The sequence below is a fragment of the Stegodyphus dumicola genome, chromosome 8 (assembly GCF_044657685.1).
Source record: "Stegodyphus dumicola isolate Sdum_Otavi_A_Nest chromosome 8, ASM4465768v1".
Classification (NCBI taxonomy): Eukaryota; Metazoa; Arthropoda; class Arachnida; order Araneae; family Eresidae; genus Stegodyphus; species Stegodyphus dumicola.
The window spans coordinates 101,902,676-101,919,520 of NC_140775.1; the positions used below are offsets into that span (position 1 = coordinate 101,902,676).

At 32.3% G+C, this 16,845-nt stretch overlaps 1 protein-coding gene across 1 annotated transcript in view; it reads left to right on the forward strand.

Moving 5' to 3' along the window:
• LOC118189106 (transketolase-like) overlaps positions 1–16,502 on the forward strand; it is a 71,066-nt gene extending 54,564 nt beyond the window's left edge. The window contains exons 9-11 of the mRNA XM_035359654.2: positions 1,439–1,653; positions 13,714–13,930; positions 16,132–16,502. Coding sequence (XP_035215545.1) covers positions 1,439–1,653; positions 13,714–13,930; positions 16,132–16,304 — 605 coding nt within the window. The 3' untranslated portion in view covers positions 16,305–16,502. The remainder of the gene's footprint in view (positions 1–1,438; positions 1,654–13,713; positions 13,931–16,131) is intronic.
• The last annotated feature ends 343 nt before the right edge of the window (positions 16,503–16,845 follow it).

Below are 16,845 nucleotides of genomic sequence, written 5' to 3' on the forward strand. Positions count from 1 at the left end.
GAGAACTGAAAGATGGAAATCACTTTAAACTAATTCAAACAGGAGACATTATGGAAAATATAAGGTTCTTATGATCTGAGTGTCCTAATGGTGTCAACCCACTTACACAGGTAATCACTTAATCAGAGCAAGAAATTGTGGTCATTTTTGCCAAAACTCCATAAGAAATCTTCAACTCTAGCTTGTAACTAAATACAACTATGCAAATCTTAAATGTTGTGGAAAACATCCATAAAGCATTTATTAAAAAGCAATTTGTGGCTTAAAAGTTTCCTAGATATGGACATTCGATAAAATTTGGCATCAAGGACTGATTTTTAAACTTGCAACAATCAAATTGCCTCTTGGGATGCTGAAGTTTTATCTGAAATGTTGAACTTCCTAGGTGTGAGTAGGAGGTAACTTTCAACCAAAAAATTAATCTGTTTGGCCATACCTCAAGGTTTGGTTTTAGTGGCGACTCGTTTAACATACATGTAAATGATATGTCAGAACCACTAAATTGCAAGTTTAGCCAAGATGTTGATATTGAAATCAATTGGGCCACAGCATGCCACTGACAATTTACAATCGAGCCTTATTGTAGCACCTGGGTGCGAAATATGAAAAATCAAACTAAATGCAAGCAAATGCAATGTCATTTTATTTGAATGCTAAAAGAAAAAATCTAGTTAACCTAATTGTATGAATGGATAATCAGTTACTCCCAAAGCAAATTCAACCATATATTTAGGCATCGCAAAGATGCACAACTGAATTTTAAAGAACAGGTGATCTGTGCACTAAACAAGGTTAGTAAACAAGGTTAGTAAATAAAGTTAAAAATATGAAAGCGTAATTTATGAAATAAAAAGCAATTATGATCTAAAGGGTATCGAAATTTATAAAAAAAAGTTTAATATTTATTTATTTATTTACTTTATTAAACATTTCTTTAGACGCGCGCATGTGTAATTGGAAATTCTTTTTGACATAATCGGAAGTTCAAGCTTACTTTTTATAAAATTGCTCTAACAGTCTGCAAAAAATAAGCTGGATCCAATTCGAAGATTAAGGAACAATGCAATCTGCAACATTAACTGATAAAGAAGTAGATAATTAGATAATTTTAGCTTAGCTTATACCGTCCGTTATACATTAAACGCGCATGCGTAAAACGCATATGCTCGTGCGTAAAAGTATTATGCGCATGCGTAAACGCATTATGTGTTTACGCATGTGCAGAAAGTTTGTAGCTTTGAGGTCCGGATTATAGATCATTCCGGATTATGGACGTCCGGATTAAAGACTTGACTGTATATTGATACTTTTATAATGGTCTTCAATATAAGTAGTAAAGGTCTTACGAGGTATATCATCAACGGCTAGATTTACAAAGTAACTTTAGTAAGGACTTATATTAGTAGTTAAATCTACATATAGTAAAATTACTTTTCAGGTGAAGATGGTCCTTCACAGATGGGTCTGGAAGACATAGCTATGTTTCGTTCCTTGCCAGGAAGCACTGTCTTCTATCCTAGTGATGCTGTGTCAACAGAGAGGGCCTGTGAATTAGCAGCTAATACTCAAGGCATTTGTTTTATCAGAACATCACGACCTAACACCCCTGTTTTGTATGCTAATGATGAACCATTTGCAATTGGAAAAGCTAAGGTAATTTGCTTACTGTTTTGTTTAACATAGCTTGGCATTTCTTTAATATTACATTAAATGTAAATTGAGCTATTTAGATGATTATAGTGAAGTACTAGGTGTTTCAGATAGATTGCACATGTGTATCGTATATGTTGTTGTGACTTATCTCACTAGTCTGACAGTAACATCAAAACAAGCCCACGGAATTCAGCGTAGCGAGGAGTATTAGACTACACCTGTAGTTGGCCAGGGCACTATACAGGTGACAGTATGGCTTTGTTCATTTCCACCCCCAATTTTGATGGAGAGCTTTCCGGGGTAGATGGCTCTGAGTTTCTCCCACCCTTCTTTCCCTACTACCAACCTCTCGAGAGGACTTTTGGTTTGCTGATATTTAGAGTGCCCTCATGCCACACAGAAATTGTACATTTACAAACACTCATGCCTTCTCTAGGATTTGAATGCGGCCCCTTCGGTACAGCAATCAGCATCGTTAACAACTATCCCAGGAAAGTAACGAGACCTCCCTGCAGTTAAGACGTGAAAATCTTTGTTTTAAGCATTATTTCAAAGTCTTATCACAAACCGAAAATTCTACGCGGTCAAAATTGCTTAATGACCAATACTCCCGTTTATATCAGGCACGACCATCATGTGTCCCATCTTTCGGCTTGCGGATGAGTGCGTTGGTGGAGGAGTATAATTTGTCCAATATAGATATACAGATGGAGGATTTTTTTGGAATTCCTCCCTGGGAGGATTGGAGAATCCATTCTCTGGATACTTTTCGACACTGGAATAAATCACAAACTAATGAAATCATCTACAAGCAGATTTTTTTTCAACATAGAAACAAATATAGGAAATATATCCCTCTATATACAGACGGATCAAAATCCCAGGATCATGTTGGCGCTGCTTTCGTCACAGAAAAAACAATAGTACGGGTTCGATTACATACAGTTTGCTCTGTGCTTACTTCTGAGCTTACTGCAATCCATCTGGCTTTGACTTACCTTTCAAAACAAAAGTACATAAAATTTATTATCTACACAGATTCCATGAGTGCCTTAATGTCATTGAAAAATCACGCTCAATGTACTCATCCAGTTGCAATCAGAATCCTAAAGTTGAATCATTCTTTAAAAATTCGGGGATACCAGATTCTATATTCGTGGATCCCTGGACACGTTGCCATTAAGGGGAATGAATTGGCAGATATTGCAGCTAAAACTGCAACCACAATGTACAATCTTCAGATTCCACTAGCAGACATCAAAGGGTTTGTCAAAAGCAAAATCCTCAGCAAATGGCAGAAGTAATGGGATGACAAATTTTATAACAAGCTGAGAAATGTAAAACCCACCATTGGATACTGGCCATGTATGGCTAATAGAAAGGAAGATGTCCTCTTGACTCGACTGAGAATTGGCCATTGTCGCCTGACCCATGAGTATCTTCTGAAGGGAGAAGAGAATCCCAGCTGCCCAAACTGCAATGCAGATCTGACAGTCCATCATATCTTGGTGGAATGGCAGAGTTTTAATTATTTTCGCCAAAAAAATTTTAATTGTTCAGAACTGGACTTAGGAAATTTAATTGGAAAAGCACATCATCGTAATTTGTTTCTGTTTTTAAAAGATATTGTCTTTTATAATAGACTTTAACCTGTTTTTTTAAAAGATATCAGCTCTTATCATAGACTGTAATCTGTCTCTTACCTAAGCTAGAAGTTTTTATAAATGACTAATTGCATTGTTACCATTTGTCTGACGCAGATAACCTTGACAGGTTTTGTGCCAAATTACAATAATCCAATCCAAACAACTATCCCAGTTGGGAGGCCGTAAATGGTTTATTAGTGATTCATAATTCAAATTTAATGAATTAAATTAGATAGTTCTTTAAACTTACTACAGATTTGGGCATATACTTTCTGTAAAAGTGTACAGCTTGGATATTCATTTGGGCTTCCTAAGGAGAAAGGTCAGTAACCAAAAATATTATCCGCAATGAAATATGTTAGGCAAAAAATGACCATTCTAAATTACCCAAGGTATCATTAAAAATATGAGCCAGTTTTCCTGCAAAAGGTCATCCAGCTTTTGAATGTGAATTTCTGATACCCTTGTTAGGAAATATTCATTTGAGTTTTGAATTATCATCTGTAGATATGCTACAGTTCATTATTTTGTATTAAAGTAAAATTTTATGACCTGTTAATTGGCTGTTCTTTCCCCACCTTTTTTGGGTGATTTAGGTCATATAAAATTTTGACTTATTTCAAAGCCAAATTTTTATATTATGGATTAGTTTTTTTTTTCCTTCATGTAACATATGGTAAAACGTGGGTAATACTTCGATTTTAGGAGAGGCTAGAGCATCATACATTTCTGTAAATGAGTACAGTACAAAGTCTGTAATCCGGACTCGTCGGGACTTCGGCGATTCCGGATTAGGGGTTTTTCTGGATTATAGATTATCAATTTAAATCTGGTAAGATGGCATGCAGAAATTATAAAATTAAAAATGTGAAATCGTAATGTATGATATAAAGAGCAATTATGATCTAAGGGGTATAAAAATTTACAAATAAAAGCTTAATATTTTTCGTTTATTTTATTAAACATTTCTTTCAATGTAAGTTTTTTAAGTTGCTTCGTTTTTTTTTTTTTTTTTTTTTTTTTTTTTCTAATATTTTCTCTTTAGTTCTCTCTTCTATAAACAGACATAATTTCATGTTCAGTTAAAAAGTTCCACTGTTCAAATCGTGTAATTGCTGGGTCGAGAATACCAACTAACTTGTCAATCGAAATTTTTTCGTTTTCAATAACCTCTCTGTCACTTTCTTCACTATTGGAAGCGTGCATGTGTAAACGCTTTACTGGCTTTATGTGCACATCAAATGCGTAAGTTTGTGGCTTTTGAGGTACAGATTACAGATCATTCTGGATAATGGATGTCCTGATTATGGGCGTTGTACTGTATATGGTATTTTTGATTAATGTTAATGGGTATTTTTTTTTCCCTTGAGTGTTTGGGTTTTCAGTTCGGTTTGTAATCAAGAATAATACCTTGTTTATGTGGAATGTTTCTGGCGTGAGTGTTACAGTGTCAAACAGGTGAAAATTTTTAACAAATTACGTGAATCAAAATTGGATTATGTATGTAACTACATTGGATGGGAAAATATGGGAAAAGAAACACAGTTAACAGAAACTTGAGGATTATATGGGTAAAAGCTGTTAAATCTCTACTTGAAGAACTCTTTGGTCAAGGGCCATTTACATATTGATAATTTTTTTGTGTCTTCATCACTGGTGCACGAATTCATTAGCTTCAGAACATAGATTGTAATAGGACAAGGAAAGAAATAACTAAAAATTTTCTGCTGCCCAAAATGAAAATTCATAAGTTGTTGATCTTGCAGAAGAAAAACCTAAACTTCATTGCTGTCAAAGATGGATGGAAAGTGTTAATTACTTTGGCAATGCATGATGTAAACAAACATGATACTGGGAAGAAAGATCAGACTAGTTAATCCTATCATGAAGGCAGAGTACATCGTACAGTACGATAAGAATATGCAGTGTTATTCCTAGGATTTTTTTGGAAGAGTAAAAATGCTCCTTGACTTTTTTAGGAGGAGTGAAATACAGAAGTAGCGTAAACTACATGTACAGAGACAAATTTTCTATAAAAAAACACTTTTTGAATGGACAAAAAGAATGAGGATGCTATTTTGGTTTTTGACAATTATAACCTGTGTTAAGTATTAGTAGAAATAAGAAATATTAAGCATTATAAATAAAAGAATTTATTTTACATTAAACATTCTAAATAAAATATTTATTTAAAATTACAAATTTAATATCCTTTTCTTCCAATTTTTCCACTATGTTACAGCTGATTTCCTTACAATATCGAAACTCTTTCAAAATTAAAGTTACAAAAAACATTTATTCTTAGTTACATTACAATTTTAATCTCTTTTTCCCCTGATTTTCTTACAATATCACAGCTCTTTCAAAATTAAAGTCACAAAAAACATTACAATTCTAATCTCCTTTTCCTCTGATTTTTCCACAAAGTTACCGCTCTTTCAAAATTGAAATCACAAAAAAAAACATTTCCCTTTTGTTCTTTGAAATCTGGGCCTTGTTCAGATATTCTCGTTAGAATTTCCAGTTGTTTTCCCCCCAATCTATTTCTCCTATTTGATCCTATTTTGAGTAGAAAATCATCTTTCACAAACAGCCATTGATAAAGGTATAGTCATAGCTATTTGTGCCAGGGCTGTAAATCCTGGATATAAGAGTTCACCATCTAAACTTGATGAGAACAACAAATTGGCAAACTGTTTAAAATTGAATTCTCTGTAGTGTGCATAAAACACTGTACTTCAAGGTAACTCTTCTACTGAAACACCCAAAACCGAACTATAATAATGTTTAATAACATTATCTAGGGACTCCAATCTTGATGATTCTGTTGTTGTAACACAAGAGGGATTAAACAAAACATCAAAATCCTGCAAAAGATGCATCTGCTGGAAATTAAATCCTTCTTGCAGATTCTCTATCAGTGCACTCAAAAAAGCATTTTTAGCACTCATGAAATCATTTAAAGATTTAGTAGAAACAGATAATTTCATATCTTGAATTTGATAATACTAATTATTAAGGGCAGACTCTAAAAATTCCTTTAGATGAGTGCCATGACCTTCCTCCTTTTTCATTTTCTGCATGCGATAAATAGTTGATTCTAGACTGTTAACCAACACTGAGAAGTCCACATCAATGCTCTGAAAAATTCTACTGACTTTGTTCATAATCAATAACACATCTCTCAAAAATGACAAGGTAGCTGCAAATGAAAATTGTGAGCATTGTTTAAGTAGTCTTGAAGCCCTTGTCCATAGTATTGCTTGTTTTTCTGTTTGCAATTATGTCTATCAGGGTAAGGATCACAGCATCATAACTGATGTGACATGCATCAACTGCATTCCGAACTGACAACCACTGAACAGCATTTATGTCTTTGAGAGTAATGTTTAGCTCAAATACACATCTTACATCAATTTCAGCTTTTCAATCCTAATATTGGACGTGTGAAAATAAGCATACAATGAATTTAAAATTCTCTGGCAGCTTTGAAATAGGGATATTTCATCAGCAGCTTGGGAAAGAGCTAAAGCTAAACGGTGAGCTATGATAGTGCAACAAACCAGGTATCATATCCTGAAATTTTTTGCCAAGTCCATTGTTTTTTTCCCATCATAACAGCAGCACCATCTGTTGAAAGGTCAACAACTTTTGATAGCGGTACTTTTTTTTCGGTTGAGAAACTTTATTATTATTTCTTTCAGTGCATCTGCATTGCATTCACCCAATAGTTTTAAATTTGCCCAAAGACTGTTTTGACTTTCATTGTTTTTCAAATATTTCTCATATATAACTAATTTATGGTCAACTGAAATATCTGTTGACTCATCTATCATTAAAGAAATGTAGGGGCTTTGTGAAACATCCTCATCCAAATTTGATTCTAATACTTCTTAAATAGCTTTAATTATGCCTGTAACTGAATTTTGAGTAAATTGAACTGAGTCTCTTTCACAGTCTCATTTCCACAGGATTTCATAAGCATCATTAAAGGCTTAAATTTCATTAAGGAAGTTCTTTTCCAATAGTGTGAACAGTCTTGAACATTGCGAAATTGCCATCTGTTGCTGTAGATTTTTCCTTTTTGATGATATTTTCGAGAGCTCTGGCATCTTTCCTGGCATTTAAAGAAAGCCTGTGTTCTGCAGTTTTTTCATGTCGAGGCAGAGTACTTTTTTGGAAACATGATGAACCCATCACACCCATGCCATTCTTCATATTGTCAGATTGACATGTTTTACAAAACATTTTATTTTGCTCTTTATTGAAGAGGACCCAAGGAAATTATTTAAGCCACTTACTTAAAAACTTATCATGTTTAGAAGTAGTTTCTTCTGGTTGTTCATCAATCTTTCGTTTCTTAGCTGACGGTTCTGAGCTTGTGTCAACCACTTGGCTTGACGGCTTTTTTATAAAAAAACTCCTTAATGGGTTTAGAACTCTTATTTAAATATTTAAGTTAATTTTTCTCCTGGAATAATTGCTTCAGTCTCAAGGGGACCACCGTATTGAATTAAATAGTTAGAAACTAAAAAAATATTTTTGATGTGCTTCTCCTAAAAGCTGATCACTTGTAGAAACTTTCGTTTTGCAGACTGTATGGAATTTCTTAAATTTAAAATTTTCTTCATATGCAATCTTAATTTCGCTTCAAATATTAATTTTTATATGAAAGGAATTATCTTATAAGGGCGAATACAAATTACAATCGTTTTAAGAGCGATATTTAGTTAAAATCAGTAATGAGTTAAACGATCTCGCACCATTAAGTTAAAACAATAATAATAAAAATTATACTTCTCTTCTACAGAATATTTCAAGAAAACAAGAGTATTTACAGCAGGGTTTGTACAATCCGAAAAATACTTATTTTTGCCCAAAAATCTGTAAAAATCTCAAAATTTACGCAAAGTATGAATTTTGACTAGATAGATGTCAGCTAAATATCGATTTTCGCATCGGGTGACTCTTAGACAAATCAATTTCATATAACCAGAACGTTGAGTTCCGATTTGCCCACTAGAAGATCGCAAGGAGATGTCTTTTTATCACAGACGACAATTATCGATGCGATTCCAATTTTTGTGCCGAAAAACGTGATAAAATTGCTTTTTTTTTTTTTTTTTTTTTAACGAAATAGCAATAAAACACCCAGATTTGACTAGTGAAGATCATGATTTTTTTAAAAAGTGAAGATTGGAATTAAAATTTTATTTTTGTACTGGTAGTTCTCGATAAAATTTTGTCTTTTTTCCTGACTAGCGCAGAATAATGAAAGAGTTAAAAATGCAAACACTGTACACATAAAAATAATTTAAAGGCATATTAGAAATCATGCTAGAAAAATTTGAAAAAACTTAATTACCTTTATATATGCTTTTACTTGACCTTCAATTTTCTGAAAAGATGCAAAAGATTTTTTCCAGCTCGTAATGTGAAATTTCACCAAACTCCCAAACCACGGGTATCAATAACCAATTCTACTATTTAAATGACCATTCAGTAACATGGAATGTGTGACGAAATCAGTGCTCGTAAATATACAATGAAACTTCAATTTCATTAGTCAGCTTCTTTTTTCTACCCTCTGGCAGTGATCGTTGAGTCAGCATGTCGCCGCGCCTATATTCTTTGTCGCGGAGAAGTCGGGCGAAAATGTCTCAGTGGTGTTTAGAGTAGAAAAAGTATTATTTGTTGACTTCGATGAGGCGCTATGCATATTTTAAGCTAAACCTTTGTTAAAAATTCAATACATGAAAATACGCCTGCCTAGTATTTTTAAGCGTATTTCTGATTTTCAATGCGTGAAATACGCTCTCAGAGGCGTTAAAAATATCTCGGAGAATATGGAAGGGATAGACTTCAGCAATTCCATAATAATTCAGTACCCTCTTTCATAAAAATTGTAAAATGATATAAAAAACTTTGTTTTATTTTTTAACACCAATATTCTTTAAATAAATCAGAATAATCTCTCTTCTTAAATATCATCTTAATTTAGTTAATCAAATTATTTAATTTCCTGTAGAAGCAATAATTAAAACAAAATCAACAGGAATAGTAAATCTCTTCAGACTGATCCAAAGATACTTTCCTTCACTTTGTTAAAGTGGAAGTTCAGGGTTCGTACCGTCCTTAAATTTTTTGAAATCGATTTTTGGTCCTTAAAAGCCCTTAATTTTGGCCAAAATCAGTAGAATGTCCTTAATTTTAATCGTCTGAAATTTCTCTCTGTTTTTACGACTGCCATTTTGAGTGTAAATTAGCATTTTGGAGGAAAATTTTTGGCGATTCACCGACGTATATGGCTATCTTTTGAATGGGTTCATGGGTTATAATTTGTTTCTATTTTTAATATAAATGACGGGATACTCAAGTTTCTAAGCAAGAAGTGAAACATAAGCATTTCGAAATTCATTTTTTCTAATAAAGGTCTCTTAAACAACTTTTCGCTTTTGGGGTTGTGGGTTCTTTTATTAAACGGTTCTAAATTTGACGACTTGTCAACATTTTAGCGATTTTAAGATCAGTTTCTATAGAAAATTTGTAATTCCGAGATCTGAGAATGTTTCGGCAATTTTTTTAAAGCATCATAACATTTATAAATTTCATTAAAATAATAAAAATATATTAGATTTATATTTAAAAAAATAACTTTAAAAAAATTTTTATTTTTCACTGTCATATTATAGAGTTTCGTTTTGGTAACTTATTATACAATATTTTAATCTGAAAAATAAACAAGGTATAATGCTAATTCAGAAGTCAAACAACAATTAAGGTATAATGCTATAAAGTCTTAATTAAGATATATAATACTATAAAGCATAATTTACGAAACAGCTCTTAGTAAAAGCAAAATTAGTTATGTAATTAATTAAAAATGTCATCTTTTTATATTTTTTCATAGTAAGCATTTTTCCTTCTCTCGGATTATTCAAAATTCTCAGAATATGCATCAGTTTTCTCTATAAAATTAATTTTACACTTTTTCCTTCCTTTTTTTTCCAAAATATTTATGGCTTTTTGCTGTTGCAGAATTGGTTGGGATAATTTTTCTTTTGTATTTTAGACATTGCAGCATGGAACATTTAGAAGAATTTGAATGCAAGATTTATAGACCCACGATTCTAGAATATTCAAGAAATATGTGACAAAATGAAAAATGTCTCCATGATATCAACACGTAATGGATGTATTTTACAGAAAGTTTGCGATGAATTTCTTACTTTTGTCTGGAATGTCTGGAAGAACAATGAAACATAATATTTGAATGTTTTACTCCTGATACTAGAATCTTTTTTTCTTAACATGTTTATCTTCCCTTTATTTTCTCTAATTTTCACTAGATACAAGCATGGAAAATATCAAAAATGCTTCTAATCGTATCACTTGGGCAGGCATTATAGAAAGAGTTTTTTTATTAATAAAGAAATTGAAAACTTACAATTTAAAAGATTCATCTAATACGTCTAAATGCATCGTACACAGAGCTGGTGCTAGGCATTTTCCCATCTGATGCAATCTCTGTGGATCCTAAATTCTGCTGCCTATTGCTTTTCTAAATTCTGCTTCCAATGCCTGCTCTAAATTCTAAAAGTTTTTCCATTTCTAGATTTTTTTGTTCTGTGTGTCACTAAATTCTAAAAATTCAGTCACACCAGCTCTGTAACCGGCCTATACCATATATATTTCATATTTCTTGTTCATATTACTAAAGAAATAAAATTAACCACTTTTTCTGTACATTCTAATTGCACTTAGTGTTTTTTAGAATAACAGAAATCCTTAATTAAATCCGAAAATTCTAAAATGAAAAGGAAACATGTTGAAGAAAGAAACTGAACACATAAAGAAAATTATTCTTCAAAGATATGTGCAGTTATTATTATGTAAATTGCCCAATTGTTTATGATTTCACCCTTTACTATAACTTCCCATTTCTGTTTCTTCATATCATAGAGTTACTGAGCCAGATTAAATTGTATAATCTTTCACCACTAGTACACAATTTTAGTTTGAATTTGACTGTTCTTGTTTAATTATGTCACCGTGAGCTGTAATTGACTTTGTTAGCATCAGAATATGCCTTTATGTTTGTTTTAAGTTCTTTTTAAAGAAGAGACTTATTTAAACCTTTGTCTGATATTGTAGTTACTTTCAGAGACAATGATAATTTGTTTCACGTCTCTCGGTGCGGGGGAGACTATTTAACTTTTGCCAGATCAAGTAAACTCTCATAGGTACATTGTGGAGAGGTTGACAAGCTAGGAGATAAAGCACATAGAAACTAGCGAGAACACAGGTTTACATATTGAGACAAATTTCTAATTATTGCCAGAAAAGATGCTTAAAGAGAAGGAAATTGATACAAACTAGCCAAAATGTTTGCAAAGGCTTGTAGAGACATTAGGTATTTTTGAAAGCAGGAAAGATAAAAAATTAACAACGCCTTCGCCGGGAATCGAATCGCGGACCCCTGTAATACTGGCCCAGTGGGCAAAGCACTGCACCACGAAGGCTCGCCAAGAAGGTGGGTGAAATACCTTATATACTGCCCCTTTTAAAGGGCAATTGCGATTTTTAGGGGACCCAATTGCCAAATCCTGGGTGTGGAGAACCATCATCCAACACCCTTTTCGTTCGCGCGCCACTATAAAGACATTAGGTATTTTTGAAAGCACGAAAGATGAAAAATAACCAACGTCTTCGCCAGGAATCGAACTGCTGACCTCTGGAATACCAGCTCAATGTGCTGCAAACCACTACACGAAGGCTCGCCAAGATGGTGGGAGAAATACCTTATAGGCTTCAAATTAAATTGACGGATAAATATTTTGTTCAGTGTTGTTGTTACAAAACGTAAATGTTTTGTATCTTTTAATGTGTAATTATCTTAATATCGTTTAAGAATCAATGTTATAAATTACATGTATTTTAAACTGCGAAATTTATTAGATTTTGATTTTAACAGGGCTTTTTTTTTTAACAAATATTGTTTAAAAAAATTTAATAGTGGCCATGTAAATCCATAATGACTAAGGTTATCTAATTGCCTAATTTAATTATTTATAACTAACTACTTACCCTTAAAAATTATCTCTTCATATTAAAGCAAGTTATTGCCTTTCTTTAATACTCACTGTGGTCACAAGATAAAACACAAAAATGTAAAAATTCAAGTAAAACGTATTCTTTGCATCTACTGAGACTTGAAATAATATATACAATACAACTTAACCTCTGGTGCTTTAATGGCTTATTAGAACCTTAAAGTATATTAACTGAGTTGCAACCCCTGGAACTGTACGTAAAGCTATGACATACTCTGCATTAAGCAGAGCATGACTAACTTTCAACACTTGCCAACCGTGCCTACATCGGGCTTTTCAGGTTTGTTCCAATCAGCAGGTCTCTTTCTAGACAAGCAGCAGAAGGACAACATTCAGTCAGTTGTTATGAATCATACTGATTATTATCTTACTTCTCATTTTAACTTATGCAGTTTGACATAAAATCTCCCTGCTATTTACTAAACCTCTAGACTGACCAAGTATGTGGCAAAATGAGATATAAAAAAATCAATAATATAAAATGAGATATAAAAAAATCACATAATAAAGCTAACTATTAGTAAAACTTAAATGTCACTTATCTTCTTTCAAATATATCCAACTATTATAAGTGTAAAATATTTAATGCTACTTGATAAACTGCATGAAGTTTATTTTATTCCCAAACTTATTAATAATTATGTTAGTTAATTCATGTTTAGTAATAATGCATACTACTTAGGGATCTATTTTATTTTTAGGATGGTATTACAAAAGTGAAATTCAGGCATAGAATAATATATTTAATTGAATTTATTCAGTTCCCATTTGCTCATAGGTCCTTTATTTTTTTCATTAATGGTCCTTAAAGTTTTTAATAGTACTTAATTTTCGTGTGCAGAAATGTGTACGAACCTTGAAGTTGTAAGAAAATGCATCACACTCCTGCAAAAGGCAAATTGGCTATTATGAATGCAAGGTAACATTTAACTGTGTGTAGATCCATGCTTTGAAATTTATCACACTAAAAATGAATTTAAAGTAAAATATTTAGTTGTCAAATGTATAATGTCAAATTTACTAACAGGTAAGTAAATACTGAACAAAACGTAATGTACAAAATATAGACACTCATGAAAGAAACAGCTGGTCCCAGCAGTATATGCACTTTTGTTGCAAAAGCATTAATTACAGCAATATTTAGGTTTGTTTAAACTATACATACTTTCTTAATTTGAACTGTACTTAACACATTTTTTCATAGAAAGTTAAGTGTATGGAATATGATTTTGTATAAATTATTACAGAAAACAACTTGTGAATATGTAATAATTTCATATTTATTTTTTATTGCATTTCAGATTTTAAAAAAATCTGGCAATGATGTGGCTGTAGTAATTGGTGCTGGAGTTACTCTACATGAAGCTTTGAAAGCTTCAGAAATTTTAGGAACACAAGGAATAAATATTCGTGTTATTGATCTTTTCACTATTAAGCCCTTGGATGTTAATACAATTAGAGCTCAAGCTAAAGAGTGTAGTGGTCGTATTGTTACTGTTGAAGATCACTATCCTGAAGGTAAGAAATATAACATTCTGTTATCTAAAAATATAACATTGCTCTAAAATTTTGTTCTTAAAACAAAGAAATGTTACTTTTTTGTATTGGCTTTGAAATGTTTGTTAAATATATTTCCGAAAATAGCTGAATTAATGCATTGCTGTACCTAATACAGTCAAAAGTCTTTAATCTGGACGTCGATAATACGGACATCAAAGCTACAAACTTTCTGTGCATACGCATAATACGTTTATGCATGCGCATTTAATGTATAATAGACGGTATAAGCTAAGCTAAAATTAGCTATTTCAGTTAATGTTGCAGATTGCGTTGTTCCTTAATCTCTGGAGCCCACCAGCAGCCGAGCGGTAAAGTCGCTGAACACTGGTAGTTCGGTCCGAGGTTCAAATCCCACGAATGGTCTGGCTGCATGGGCATTTTCGTGGTTTTCCCCATATGTAACGTGTATACGAGCCAGTTTCCCTTAGAAAGTCCTCCACGAAGGCATCCCTCTCCTTAGGCAGATAGCCCTCTTGTGCTTTGCCATAATTAAATACACCAACACCTTAATCCCCGAATTGGATCCGACTTATTATTTTTTGCAGACTGTTATAGCAATTTTATAAAAGTAAGCTTGAACTTTCGATTATGTCAAATAAAATGTCCGATTCTATAGCTGCGAAAGCATGTTTCAATGTCCATCAAACAAAAAGTGGAATTGCTGCAAAAAATGGACAAAGGCATGAAGAAAGTGACAGAGAGGTTAGTGAAAACGAAAAAATTTCGATTGACAAGTTAGTCTGTATTCTCGGCACAGCACAAAAAAAAAATAATAATAATAATAATAATAATAATAAAAATCCGTTATCCAAGTCCTTGTAAATTGTATCTCGAAGACCTGTTTAAAATTTCATCGAGATCAGTGTAGTCTTCGAGAAATCATGACATAGTTTTGAGAAAAACGCGTTTAAAGTTTTGAGTGACCATCTTACATTGAATCGTCGATTCCTGGGCCATAAAGTAATGAACCTGCTGCAGCTGCAATGTCCTCAGCTTCCTTTTGTTCCTGTCTATGACGAATCCTGGCTTCACGAGTCAATTTTTTTGCTGATGTGCTCATGAAAGAATCATCATGCTGCTCAGGATTTTTAGGATTGAACGACTGTCTCCGTTTCTTGGGTCGATCTTTTCTACGAGCACCTTCCACTAATTGAGATCTTGAAACTTTGGGCATTTTTAAATATAATTTACTTTGGACACTTATAACCTCAAAATAAACCTCATGGTTCAACAAGTGATCACCAAATGAAGTATTTCAATTAGTTGCCCTTAAAAAGAGAAAAGTAGCCATAAAAGACAAATGAACAATAGGCAAGCAGCTGCTCTTTTATACCTGCGGCAAGCGGAGCCCAGGTAGCCTTGAGCGCGCCACTTCAAAAGGCTGTATCTCTGAAACTATTACTCGGATCAACTTGAAATTTTCGGACAATATTTGAGAGATGTTGTAAAAAAAGAAATCGATTTTTTGAACCCGTGAAACCCATGTAACCCCTTAAACTGATGATCTATAACCCGGAATCGCCAAAGTCCCGATGAGTCCAGATTAAAGACTTTTGACTGTATTGAAATATTAACAGAAATAATAATTTACCTTTCTTTTCTATAAAAAATAAATATAAAGGAATTTTATTTTTCATTTGTTGTAATTCATTTCGGTGATGATTACACAGTCAAAAAAATTTATTCTAGATGACATTTTTTTTCCAAGAGGATTATTTATTTGTTTGATCACACTTTACATATTTCAATTTAAATATATTTTACACTTTAAAACTGAACACATTTTTATTTGTATTGTACTGAAACAAAATGAAAGAATTTTGTTGCTTAATTTAAAACAATGTGTAACTTAATTCTGTTCAAGTAAAACATTTTTTACATAAAATAATGAAATTTATCATACTGTTATTTTTTTTTTTACTGAGTTTAATTTCTTGAAGTTATGTAATTTTTTCAATGAAAAATTAAGCTCATAGTTAATTTATGGACAAGCTTTTAATTTTTACTTCCATTAAAAAGACCAGTTAGTTGAAGTTCTACTGTATGTTAATCAAGTTTTATTTTTTAATCTAATGAATTGGTATTAATTGATAAATGTTTTATTGTCAGTACTATCATTGCATCACTTCAAGTTTTGATTTGGTTTTGAATTGAATTAGGTGGCATAGGGGAAGCAGTTGCTGCTGCTGTAAGTTGCTGTCATGATACTACAGTTACTCGGCTTGCTGTTAATGGTTTGCCTCGCAGTGGACCATCTGCTGCCTTGCTTGAAATGTTTGGAATTGGTGCAAGTCATATTGTTAAAGCTGTACTGGAAATCAAAGACTTTTAGAAATAAATTCATATTTTAAGGAAATAAGTATCATTCCAAGGCATAAACAGGCACAAATTAAATTTAATATTTTTCATAAATGTTTAGTTTGATAAGCTTCATTATGGCTTTGTATTTTCACTTTTATTTGAATATTGCCATTGCCTAGTTGCTTTGTTTGTAATGAAATATGCTTTTCATAAAGTGTTTAAAAACTTTCTTCTTCATAAAATGTTGTTTTTCTTGAACATGTTAGCATAGGCTAAATTTAACTTTATAAAGTTTTTCTTTTATTTCATGTATGTTTAAGTCACTTTTCAAAGTTTCGTATAGGAGTAATAATATACTTATGAAAGATAATACTGCTTTAATCAAGTGTTGATACTATTTTAATCTGTGTAAGCATTCACTTGAAAATCAGTGTTTAACAATGGAATTTTTGTACCTGAAGTACATGTTTGAAAAAGTACCAGAAACATTTCATTTTATGTAAAAGTGATTACATAACAGCAATTTAGGTAAGAAAATATCCAAAATGATTTAGAATTATTACATAAATGTC